The sequence below is a fragment of the Dama dama genome, chromosome 9 (genome assembly GCF_033118175.1).
Source record: "Dama dama isolate Ldn47 chromosome 9, ASM3311817v1, whole genome shotgun sequence".
Taxonomy (NCBI): Eukaryota; Metazoa; Chordata; class Mammalia; order Artiodactyla; family Cervidae; genus Dama; species Dama dama.
Genome location: NC_083689.1, coordinates 24,163,813 through 24,176,156, shown reverse-complemented (window position 1 = coordinate 24,176,156; position 12,344 = coordinate 24,163,813). Strand labels below are relative to the sequence as shown.

The window sequence follows — 12,344 nt, the reverse complement described above, 5'->3', positions numbered from 1 at the left end:
ATATTTCAGGCAGCAGATGTACCTGGCCAGACTGGAATGTGAATGTTTAATATCACATCCTCATTTAGAGGATGTTTTTTTTCCCTCCAGCTGGCTGGAAAATCTGTTAGTCCTTGACCCCTCCTCAGCCCAGGAGGCCAAACCAGGAGGAGGAGGTGAGCCTGGTTCTGGGGGACTGGGGTGCAGGAGGGTGCTGGGTCAGCCTCTTCTCACTGGGGCCTGTGGGAGGACATGATTGTATGCATAGGAACATCATGGCTTAGAGAGAGTCAGGGACTGCATACCCTGAAGCACAGGGATCCTCGCTGCTGGAAAGACCCTTAAAAAGGGGGGAAAGGGGAGAAGAGGGGACTCCCAGAAGGGCCTAGGGTCTGAGAGGGGGGTGGGGTAGTCAGAACAGTTGGGTTCACCAAGACCTGTGCCCCCGCAGCCCCCTCTGGGGTCTCTCTGCCCCTCCCCCTTGCCTCCTTCCCCCTCTTCAATTGCTCCTTCACTCCCTGCCTTCCTCCCCTCCCCCACATCCCTCCTTCTTTCCTTCTCCCTCCTTTCCCTAACCCCCCTCCTTCCTCCCGCCTCTCACTTCTCTCCCCTCCCTTCTCGTCATCCTCCCTCTCCCCCTCCTCCTCCCCCCCTTCCTTCCTCCCTCCTCTCCCCCTCCTCTCCTCCACCCTCCCCACCGCCCCCTCCTCCCCTTCCTCCCGCCTCATTAGGCGCGGCCGCGGCGCGGGGCCCATTAGCGGATCAATTAGCCGAGGTCGCCGGCGGCGCGGTCGTTAAGCGCGGGAGGCCGCGGCGGGGAGGGGGCCCTGGAGACCGCACCTCCGCCCGCCCCGGCTTCCCGGCTGCGATCACCTCCCTCCCCCCACCCGCCCCAGGACCCTCTGGTCACGCGCCCCACAGCAGACTCCAGGGCCCTCGCTTTACCCTTCCCAGCCCTCGGGCGGGATGGGGGAGCTTCGAGGCCCAGAGGGACACCCCAGGTCACAGCCGTGGTGTCCGTGACTGGGCAAGGCCCCTTTTTCTTTGGAGAAGCCCCCCCACCCCCACCCACCCAACGCCCTTCATCTGCCGGCAACATCAGTAATAATACTAATAACATCAGCTGACTTCTCTTGAGCCCTTGCAGGCTTTCTGCTAATCCTCGGAATAATTTCTCAGAAACAGATCAGACAAGTGACTTCACTTTCCTCTCTGCCTCGGTTTCTATCCACACACCCGCTGACCCATTTTGTATTTTCCCAACGCATGTGTCTGTCTGGCCACAAGGGTAGGGAGTTAAGTCTTTCTTTTTCCTTCCCTGCTGTCCACAGGGCTCAGAGTAGGAGCTCAATAAGTTTTTTTTTTTTTTTAAAAAGGAAGAATGAATGAATGGGTGAGGCTGTGCTAAAGCACTTTCTCCAGAGTCCATGATAGGATCTTCATGACAACAGTGTGATTATACCCATTTCACAGATAGGGAAAACCAAGATGTAGAGCAGTGAAGCTGCTTGCTTGCTCGAATCGCCTTGCTGCGAGAGGAAGAGCCAGGATTTAAGCCCACGCTGGAGACTCTGTGTCCAGAAACATTATGAGATGTATTAGTAACAGCTGCTGTTCCCATCCCAATTGAAATTTTATAGTACCAGGGAAACTTGCTTTGTGAGGGAAGGTCAGAAAAATGACTTCTCAGGGTTTTGGGGGATTAGAACCCAGGGGAGGGGGAAAAAAAATCACTGTTCGAGAACAGCATGTGCAAAGGTCTCTATTCAAGGAAAGGCAAAATGTTTCAACCTGGCTCCAGCCTGCGGAGGAGGAATAATTAGAATGGTGGGTAGCAGATCCTCAGGGTGTCCTGGGCCTAGAATTTATTCCTAGGGCCACAGAGGCCAAAGATAATCTATTCTTTAAAACATTTTTTTTAAATTGTGAGAAAAAAAAAGATACCCCCCCTGCTGGGATTTCCCTGGCAGTCCAGTGGTTAAGACTCCATACTCCTAATGCAGGGGTTCGATCCCCCGTCTGGGGGATCCTGCCTGCCACATGGCAAAAAGATAAAAATTGTGAAGTAGAACACACAGAAGAGTGCCCAGGTTATCATTTGATCAATTATCACAAAATGAATACACTCGTGTGATCAGCCCCCAAGCTTCCATCGTGGGTAGAAGTCCACTTGGGTAACCCCATAACATATGAAACTATATAGGTCACTTGGGCCTGTTGTTCTTTATATAAATGGAATCACACAGCATCTTTTCTTTTGTACGAGGCTCCTTCAGTGTTTGTGTGTGCTGCAGGTGTTGAGTGAGGTGGTTTCTGGTCCTTTTTCTGACTGCATAGTATTCCACGGACAGCTGGTGTCACAAATTACCCTTCTACCCTTTGATGGACAGCTGGTAGTTTACAGTTTGGGGCAATAATGACTTATTACAGCTGCTCTAAACTCTCTGGTGGCATGTCTGTTGGATGGATCTAACATTGAAATCCAGGGGGATTGCTGGGTGCCAAGCAGTCTTTTGGAGGCAGATGTTAACAGTTTATACTCCCCAAGTCACAGAGATGAGTTTTGGGGTTTTTTGCTGTTGTGGTTGCAGCATGTGGGATCTAGTTTCCCGACCAAGGATTAAACCCTGGCCCCCTGCATTGGGAACACAGAGTCTTAACCACTGGATCACTGGGGAAGTCGCTGCATTCACATACGAGGATACATGTTAACCAGGGAGTGAGTGGTTTCATAACATTGATTTTTGCCTGTGATCTGACTGTAGTGGGAGAGGGGGTAGGGTACAGAAGGAGGTTCCTCCTATCCCCTCTCCACCTTCTTTCCCTGAGGGACAGAAGACATTTTCTCTGAAGTTGGGTGTCCATCACCACTCCTTCCCTCTTTCACTGTACCCTTGGCTGCCTGGAAAGCCACTGGATCAGGCAGATAGTTGAGAATTCCTTGGTCTCCTCATGCTCCCAGTCCCTTGAGAGTGAGAGTTCTATGCCACGAAGCCCTGGCAAAAATCTTGCAAGATGGAAGATATTGCAAAGTCAAAATGACGGCTCCCACTCTTCGACCCATTCCCTGCCCTCAGCCCCATATCCTGGGTGGGGAGACTGATGTTCTCTTGACTGAAGTGCCAGGTGCCCTAGAACTACCTTTCCTCCTGGCTCCCCCTCCCTAGGTGGTCCAGCTTGGATGCAGGGGCATAAAGGCAGGCTCCACGTGGTCCTTGGAGAGTTGAGGCCCAGCCAGGAATCAGTTCTCTGATCTGGAAGAAGCATGTGTGTGCGCGCACAGTGACTGTTCATGGTCTTAACGTCTGTCTCTTAAGGGTGAAGAATTTCACTTAGGAACCATCTGGCCTGAGGCTCAGAAACCAGTCCCACCACTTATGCCCAGTGACCCCTTAGCTTTTGAGTCCTTTTGCCTACCTGTCAAAACAGCTGACCAGACCTCAAACACCTAGGCTTTGCTGTGTGACCTCCAGCCTCCATCTGACCCTCTCTGGGCGAGGCAGTGAGTTCAGGAACTAAATTATATTTACAAGCTGGACTCGGGTAGGACTTTTCATATCCAGTCCCGTAAGAGAGGATGGGGGCTCAGGCTTGAAGGAGGCCCCCTCCTGCCCTGGGAAGGGGGTCACCGCGGGGCAGCTCACAACAGAGGCAGAAACACAGCAACCAACCTTCTCATGTCTTTATTTGAAAGGCACAGCTAAGCCCACCCTCGATACAGCATTTTCACTTCTCTCCGTAGAGATCAAACGACTGAACACAACAAAAGCTGACAGTCTAAAAGGCTATATACAGACACAGGTGTGGGTGTTGCTTTTTTTTTTTTTTTTTTTCTCCATTTTTCTCTTTTTCCTTTTTTTAATATCCCTTTTCTTAAAAGACAAGCTAGTATACTGGAAAAGGGAGGGGGGAAATAAAAACCAAGACAACTTGAGTACCCTCATCTTTATTCAGGAAGGGGAGAAAGGGAATTCTGAGTTGCTGGCCCCACTCTGTTCCCCTGGGGCTAAGATCGCTGTCAGTGGCCCCTCTCTTTTGTGGGTGCAGGCATCAGGAACTCATGGAGGGTAAGTGGGTGGGAGGGAGAGACGCAGGGTGCCCAGGGTGGGGAGGGGCAGCTAGCATTGTGTTTGCATGCAGTGCCAGGATGGGAGGCTAGGTGTCCCCCGAGGTGGGGGTCCCCCCTGGCGGGCAGACTGTCAGTTACATGTGTGTGAATCAGGGAAATACAGGGGGTGTTGGACCTCTCGAGGTTTTGCTCCCTTAGGACCTGGCCTCCCACCTGCATCTCCAGGCCTTAGCTTGCCTCATCTGTGGTATGAGTGGGTACTGACCCATTCAGGCTACAGGGGAGGAGGAGGGAGGCCAGGAATTGGGGGTAGGCACCAAGCCAGGGTAGGGCCCAGAAGCAGGGCGGCAGCCCCGGCAGGCAGCTACCATAAATACTACCGGGGTTTGGCCAATCCCAAGCTATTACTGTGTCTCGCGTGCTGAACCTTCCTCTCTCAGTGTCTGTCTCCCCTCTGTCCCACCCCCCACCCTCCCCATCCCAGCCGCCCACTAATCCGACTTCTCGCCGTCGTCCTCCTGGTGGGTGTCACCGTCATGCCCATTTTTGTCTTCCTTGGAGAGATGGGCCTGGGAGCCCAGCGCCGACAGAGAGAGGAGGCCGGTGCCCGCGCTGACCGCCGGCAGAGAAGGGGGCTGCAGCCCCACAGGCAGGGGGGTCAGGGGCAGGGCCAGAGCCTGCAGCTGAGACAGCTGGTGGGCTTGGAGCTGCTGCTGCAGTACACAAACAGGGGAGCGTTAGCCCCCTTGAGCCCACCTGTCCCTCCCCTATCCCCCCCCACAAGACCTCAGACAAGACATACTCGAATGATGGAGTTCAGCTCAGGAGCAGTGACCTGCTTAGCCCTCTCGATGGCTCCCAAGACCTGCTGCTGGTGCTGGAAAGTAGGGGGTGGGAGGTGAAGAGTGTCAGATGATTCACCCCATCTTGCTAGGATTTGTGGCACGGAGCCCAGAAGAAGCCCCACTCCCATCTTCACTGTTAGAGCCCTCCCTCTCCATGATTTCCCATCTCTCCCCTCGGGATACTCCCCTCTCTCCAGTGGATTCACCAAGCCTCAGTCTCTTCATCTGGAAAATGGGATACATAGAGACGCACAAAGGGCTTGGTACCAGAATCTTAGGAAACCGTGGACTATGACCAATGCCGCATGCAAAGAAGTCAAAGCTTCTAAGAGCTCAGACCAGGACTGCTAATGGAAGAGATCTGAGGTCTGCTAACCCAAGTTCCTCTTCCTCCACAGCCTGGGAAGGCCCAGTGAATTCTGGCAGGACTGGGTGTAAGTCGAGGTTCGGGGCAATTCCCCAGCTTTCCCTGAAAATTTGTCTCTCTGGCTATCAGATTCTAAAATCTGCCAAGCTCCTTTTGTGCCTTGGCTACCAGGGAGCCCCTGCTATGAAAGGAAACCATAAAGCTAGATCTTCAAGGTCCTAAGAACCCCCTTCTCTGGGGCTTCCATGGTGTCCTCCTGGAACTGTCCCTGGGCATCCCCTGTGGGACCCCAAGGTACCAGCAGAGTTTAAAAAGAAAATGATGAATTATCAGCAGTAAATCTGGCAGAGAGCAGAGGGGCCTTACGTGACCCAGACGTGTGTGTGTGCGCATACAGTGGGTTTCACACTGAGAATCCCAGGAAACAGAAGAGGAAGAGTTGGGTACATAGTCCATTTGTGTGTCCATGTGCGGTATGTCTATGTGTTGCATCTGTGTGTATGTCTGTTGCATCTGTGTCTGTTTGTATGTCTGCCTCTGTGTGCAGAGTGCCTTCCTGTACCCCCGACGGCCGGCAGGACCAGGCAGATGAATCTCAGGAAGGTGAAAGGCAGAAACAAAATTCTTGGTGCAGTGTTCGGCATTGTAGCTGACATTTTTACGGTGCAATGACTCACACGGCTGGGAATTCCACAGCTGGGTGAGGTCCCTCCCTTCACCCCTGGGGTTTCTCCTGCACAGACTGGCTGAGGGCTGGGAGGTCCAGAGAAGGCAGGCATATGCCCTGGGGCACGCAGATGGCTACAGAGGGGTGGGGCTGAGTGAAGTTCAGGGTCTATCTCCTCCCAGCAGACCACCCCCCCCCCTCCCGGGGGGCTCCGCTCACCTCTTGGGACAGGTAGGGCAGGACCTGGGCACATATCCCATTTAGCCTCTTGACGATTTCAGCCTGGAACACACAGACACTTCAGCCCTGGGCAGCAGCCTGCCAGGGCAGGTACGGACCAGCCCTGGGAGGCCCAGTGGTTCTGTCTAATCCAAGAGGAGGCCGGCTCGGCCCAGGGTCATATCAACTCATCAGGCCCATGGGCACCCGCTCAGCAGCAAAAGTGACCCCTGGGGCTGAGCCTCTGAGGGTAGCTAAGAGCCCAGGACAGAGGGAAATCCAGGCTCAGTGGCTTGGAGTCTGGGTGGCCCTGGAAAGATGCCCGATGCCTTGTAGGTAGTGAGCATTCTGTGGGAGGGAGGGAGGGAGGAAGAGATGGGGACAGCTGGCATCAGAATTCTATAACACACCTGAGATAGGGTTTGGAGGGTGGGTTGGCACGTCACATTACCCCCCTCTCCCAGGGCTGTCACAAAAGAGACACAATGGGGTGGGGGTGGCAGGTCCTGGGAAAGCCTCTGCCCTCCCTCTCAGGGAGAAAAACCTCCCAGGGAGGCCTGAAAAAGAACAGAAGTGGGGGGGCTCTGGAGGTAACAGGATACCAAGGCAGACTTGGTGCTCAGCCAAGGGGTGGCGGGTTCCTACCTGCCTGGGCAGGGGGTGTGGGGCGGAGGAGGGGGGAAGGGGGCATACCTGCTTGTGCATCTCGATGTTCAAGCCATAGGACATCTCGTAGTACTGTATGGGGGGGAGACAGAAATGGGGGCGGGTGAAGGATGTGGGGCTCCAGAGACTAAAGACACAGGGGCAAGTGACAGAGAGAGACAAAGAGGGGGAGAAAGGGAGAGGTAGGGGGAGGGGAGGGCAGGCGAGAGAGATGGAGGCGGAAGCGGGGAGACACCCACACCTGGAGCTGGGGCCCAGGTGCCTGGTGAGGATGCTAAGGACGCCAGTGGGGACCTGAGTGCCCCATTTCTGGAATAATGACCTCACCCCCTACACACACACACACACACACACACACACACACACACCCTACACACACACACACACACACACACACACACACCCTACACACACACACACACACACACACACACACACACACACACACACACACACACACACACACACACACACACACACACACACACACTCCAAGGCTCCTAATCTTTTATCTTTATGTGTCTTGTCTGCGGGTGGCCCCGGACTCCAGGGAAGTTTGTCTTCCTGGGTATAAATAATCAAGGATAAACAAATCCTGTTGGGTCTGCCTCTGGGGCCAGCGGCTCCCTCTCCTCACGCCCCACATGTGACCCTGCCCCTCCCCTGCTCTAAATCCTCCTATGACTCCCCATCACCCCCCAGGGAAGATAGGGGGAGAAAGCCAGGTTTGTGCGGCCTCCCCTTCTCTGCCCAGCTGGCTCCTATCCATTCACCAGGACCCCAGCTGCAATGCTTCCTTCTCCGTGCAGCCTTTCTCCAAACGGGAGCACACCCTTCTGGAGTCCCGCAGCCCCATCCCTCTGAGTCCAGAGGTTCCTTGTCCAGCTCTGCCTCCCCCATGGCCTGGGGGAAGTGGGCTCTGGGCTGGACTTAGGCAGGGGTTTTAATGCAGAAATCACCACCTGGTGCATAGGAAGCAAAGCAAGTGATTCCAGCAGTGTGCAGGGGCAGGGTCTCCAACGTCAGGCCCAAGAAGGCAGTGCCGCCCCCTCCCTCCCTCCCACCCACCCACCTCAAAAGAGTGTCAGCCTCCTGCCTGGGGAGGGGGCCCTTCAGGAGTCCTCCTCCCAAGCTTGGACTAGGAGGGGTTAAGCCTGGGATGCTCAGACAGTGGGGGTGGGGAGGGGAGGGATCAACAACATCCCCCCCAACCCCAGTTCCTGGCTTTCACAGCCACTGGCTCCTCTGCTGCCAAGGACAGCCAGGGACCTGGCAGGCCCAGGCTGCAACCCGGTGGTTTGGCACCTCGGCCACTGCCCGGGCCGGCAGCCAGGCCAACAAGATGAACTCAGCCCGGCCAGGGGCTGGCTGAACGGAGAGCAGACCCTGACTCCTCGCACATCCCAGAGGAGATGGCCAGGGTTCAGACAGCAGCTGCCAGTGCTGGAGGGGGACCTAGGGTCCTCTGGCCCTGCCCACCGGACCCCTGGGCTGGCTTACCATCACGTAATGACGCTGCATTTCTGACTTCTCGCTGGCCAGCTTGTCACATTCGAGTTTCAGACTGAAGAAGAAGAGGGGGAGGGCCGGGGCTGGGATGAGGTCTCCCCCATTGTGCAAGGGAGCCCCAAACTTTGGTGAGGGTCAGAGAGAAGAGGGGGGAAGGGGAGCCTCAGGTGCATTAGCTGGAAACTGGGGATGATGAAACCCATCTTGAAGAAGTGGGGAGAAAACAATGAAAATAATAAAAACAGAAGTCAGAGTAAATACCCTGACTGTAGGTCAGACAGGGATTCAAAGAAACTTTTTCCTATCGTGAAATCCAACGGGGTCAGGGCTGTTAACGTCAGTCTCCTTTATAAAGATGATGCAATGGATGCTCAGAGAGGTTGAGTGAACAGGCTCAAGGTCACACAGCCAGGAAGCTGGCTTCAAAGGTCATACTCCCCACCCACTGGGCAAAACTCTCCAGCAAAGAAGGAATAGACAGACTTTGCTGAGAGGTTGCAAGGGCCCAGAGCCCACTGGCAGGGCTCTGGACTGAATGCACTTAGGAATCTTCAAAGGCACCCAGCCCCTCTTGTGACCTCTGATTTCCCTGGCTGGGGGGAGGGGTATTAACTTCCATCACTGGGTAATAGAGTTGGTGACCCCCCTCCTCTCTTGGGTTGCCCCAGCAAGGATGAGCTTTGGACATTTCTCAAAAGCCCCCAAGGGGGTGTCAGGGTGACAGGTAGAAAGGTGAGGGCACAAACTCAAGCTAGATAGACTGGGTCCAAAGTTCAGCCCCACCACTCTGATGCTGTGTGACTCTGGGCAAACGCCTCTACCTCTCTGGGCCTTGGTCGCTGAGTCTGCTGAGCTCCAGCCTCCCAGGGTGGGGTGGTGAGGATAAGATGAATTAAGACCAGAAACGTTCTTCATGCTGGCATACAGTAAGTACCCAATAAATACTTCATTGATCTTGTGGTCACCCCAGGAGACTTAAAATTTCATTCCGCCAGACTGACCACGACTTGTATACCTGGGTTTACAGGTGAGCCACACTTAGTCTGATTCTCTTTAAAAATGTCCATGTGTGACCACCATTAAAAATAAACTCAGGCAATTTCATTCCAAATTCGGCATTTCTGGCCTTTCCTGAGGGACTGGTAGATACTGTGACAGCCCCAACACGGTAGAAGCCCTCAGTGTACAGCAGGAAGCCCAAGCCCAGCGAATGGAGACTGTGAAGCTCAGAAAGGGGGTGTGACCTATCTGAGGTCACACAGAGCTCTGGCAACATCTCTAGAATTGGATCGGCTCCAGTGGTCACTGTGATGTGGGCTTGGGCCAGGCAGGGAGAGGGGACCACCTGGAGAGACTCAGAAAGGCCAGATCTGTTGCGCGAAGCCCCTAAACCCTCCATATCACAGGATCAGAACAAAGTCCCTAGGCCTGCCCTTCAATCATCTATGCCTCTGATTCCTCATCTTTGAAATGGGCACAATGATAGGACAGCAGGGAAGACGAAACAAAAGGATGTATGTTCACTCTTCAGCAAATGGGGAGAATGGGCAGTACCCCCTAAAGAACAAATATATCACTCTTTCCAATTTCTTCTTGGAGAAATCCCAGGATCCTTCAAAAAATACTTCTGTGTGGGTAAACAGGTCCAGGGAGGGCCCAAAACCCCAGTGATATATAAATTCCTCCTCTGATTCCCAGGCAAAGCCCCCCTCTGTAGCAGAGCCTTGAGGATCTGCTTTCTTCAACCCAGAGATGGGGTATAAATCTTGCTACTTTGTTGCTGTGCAACCTCAGAAAATCTCTGGGCTTAAGTTTTTTCAAGTGCAAAATGAAAATAAAAATAAATAGTTCCTTTCTCTTTAGATCAGGCACATGGCAAAACCCTTTAGCAATGTCAGATTCAATTCTGGAGGGAGAATCACCTTCCTGCTGGGTGACAGGAACTCTTTCTCCAAAACCAGGCAGAGAGATAACAGGCTACAGATTTGGGGGTCGGTGGGTGGAGGGCTTTGGGGAGGTGGAGAATCAATCACCAATTCCAGATGCTGGGGGAGTCTTTTATCCATTGGTGTGGGGGTGGGGAGAGGAGCCCTAAAACCAGATAAATGAGTCTGGGCAAATTATTGACATTTTTGATGCCTCAGATTTCTCATCTACAAAATGGGACTGTCTTAAAGACTAAATAAATGAATATCATATCCCTGAAGTGGTAGACAGTGCCCGCCACCTAAGACCTTCAAGGTCTCTATTTTTTGGAGTCTGTATATAAAGCAGAGGCCACAATCTCCGCTCCAGGCCTCAGTCTGGGGCAAGGGGCTCCATCAGAGCAAGGGGCTCCACCTTCTCCCAGCTCCCAGCCCCCAGCTCACCTGTGGTACTGAGCCTGCAGCAGTTGAAACTCATCTTTGATGCGATCGCAGGAGTCCGAAGTAGTGAATTTGAGTTGCTGGGGGAGGTGCGACGAGCCCTGTGCGGAGGGGGCGGCGGCCCGGGTCAGGACCCCACAGGGCAGACGTCCACCTCTCCCCCGCCACGGAGGCCCCAAGGCGGCGGCAGGCGCAGCTGCAGTGCCCCCCCCACCCCTGCCCCACTTCCCGGGCCCGTGTTTACAGCTCCTGGCGCGGCCCCCGCCCTCGCTTCCTGCCCCCGCCTCTCCAAGGGGGGTGGGTGCGCCCGGAGTCGCTCGTCCCCCGCCACCCCGGCTGTGGGGGTGCGTCTGAAGGCCCGCCCTTGGTGGGGGCAGGGTGCGCCCTCTACCGCGCCTCCAAAGCGCCGGGAGGGGGTGCACTCTGAGCGCCCAGTTGCCTCTGGGGGGAGGAGAACGCGTCCTAGAGAGACCCCCCCAAGTTGGGGGGGAATGAGGTTTCCTAGCCTAGTCCCCTTGGGGGAGGGGCCTCTCTCACCGCCTGAAATTTCCGGGGGGGGCACCCCTGATTCTGAGCACCCTTCCTCTGGGCCGCGCTCTTCCGGGAGGGGTGCGCCTCGGGTCTCCCCCGACTCCCGGACCCCGAAAGCACCCCCAGCCTTAGAGGTGCCTGGTGGGGCTTCCGGGGCGCCCTAGGCCTGAGGCCAAGGCCGCCGAGGCCCAGCCTGGCTTGGGGGGGTGCCCAGGGCCCGGGCTGGCGCGAGGTGGGGGGATCTAAGCTGGGAGCTGGAGGGGACCTGGCTTGGAACCAAGGGGGGGTGCTCTGGTCCCGGAAGCCGGGAGGGGGGCCGGGAGCTACGGGGGATGGGAGGGAGTCCGGGAGCTGGCGGCGGGGGTGGGGAGTAGCGCTGGGCCCAGAGCTAGAGGGGACTGGGCCCAGGAGTTGGGGGGGAGATGCCGAGCTGGGAGCTGGGGGTAGGGGTGGCCCGGCTGGGATCTGGAGTTGGGGGCGCAGGGCTTGGACCTAGAGAGGGGGACTGAGTTTGGCCCTGTGGGGGGGGGGGGGCAGGGCCCGAACCTGGGGGAGGGAATGGTTCGGCTGGGAACTGGGGGTACCGGACCGGAACCTGGGGGGACGCAGGGCCCAGAGCTGGGGGGATGGCCCGGCCAGGAACTGGGGGGTGCCGGGCCCGGATGGGGTGGGCGCCGGGCCGGCGGGCCCCGCTTACCGAATGCCTGCTTTGTGGAAACATCATGTCAGTCGCGGCGGGGGGCGCGGGCTGCGCCCCGGCTGTGCGCCCCGGCTCGGGCTGCTCGGGGCGCCGGCGGCCGCGCCTTTGTCCCGGCGCCGATCGGGAGCTCCCGGGGCCGCCGCCGCCGCCTCCCGCGCCCGGCCTCGCCCGCTTCCTGCGCCCCCTCCCCGCGCGCCCGGCCCCGGCGCGCCCCGGGCCCCGCTTCCTGCGCGCCCGGCGCCCCTCCCCGCCCCTCCCCGCCGCCCGCCTCCCCGCACGCCCGGCCGCCGCTCCTATTGTCTAATGGCGGCTACGCCGGCAGTGGCCGCGGCCTCGGCTGCGCGGAGGCTCCGGCTCCACCTGCTGCTGCCGCCGCCGCCGCCGCTTCTGCTTCCCGGGCCCCGTGCGCGCCGCCGAGGGGGGGGC

General features: G+C 56.7%; 1 protein-coding gene across 1 annotated transcript; it reads right to left on the bottom strand.

The window, feature by feature from the left end:
• Positions 1–3,646: 3,646 nt before the first annotated feature.
• TLE5 (TLE family member 5, transcriptional modulator) lies at positions 3,647–12,044 on the bottom strand. The gene is made up of 7 exons (XM_061150730.1): positions 11,916–12,044; positions 10,691–10,788; positions 8,313–8,376; positions 6,840–6,884; positions 6,147–6,209; positions 4,851–4,925; positions 3,647–4,761 (listed from the first exon to the last, which is right to left on the bottom strand). Exons 1-7 carry the CDS (start codon positions 11,940–11,942, stop codon positions 4,540–4,542), a joined length of 594 nt encoding a protein of 197 aa, XP_061006713.1. The 5' UTR covers positions 11,943–12,044; the 3' UTR covers positions 3,647–4,539.
• Positions 12,045–12,344: the final 300 nt, after the last annotated feature.

Excerpts from the sequence above, each read along its gene's own strand:
- TLE5 (XM_061150730.1), bottom strand. The coding sequence starts at position 11,942 with ATGATGTTTCCACAAAGCAGGCATTCG. Across the intron at positions 10,789-11,915 it reads TTCCACAAAGCAGGCATTCG|GGCTCGTCGCACCTCCCCCA; the intron begins GTAAGCGGGGCC and ends CCCTCCGCACAG. Across the intron at positions 6,210-6,839 it reads ACATCGAGATGCACAAGCAG|GCTGAAATCGTCAAGAGGCT; the intron begins GTATGCCCCCTT and ends TGTGTGTTCCAG.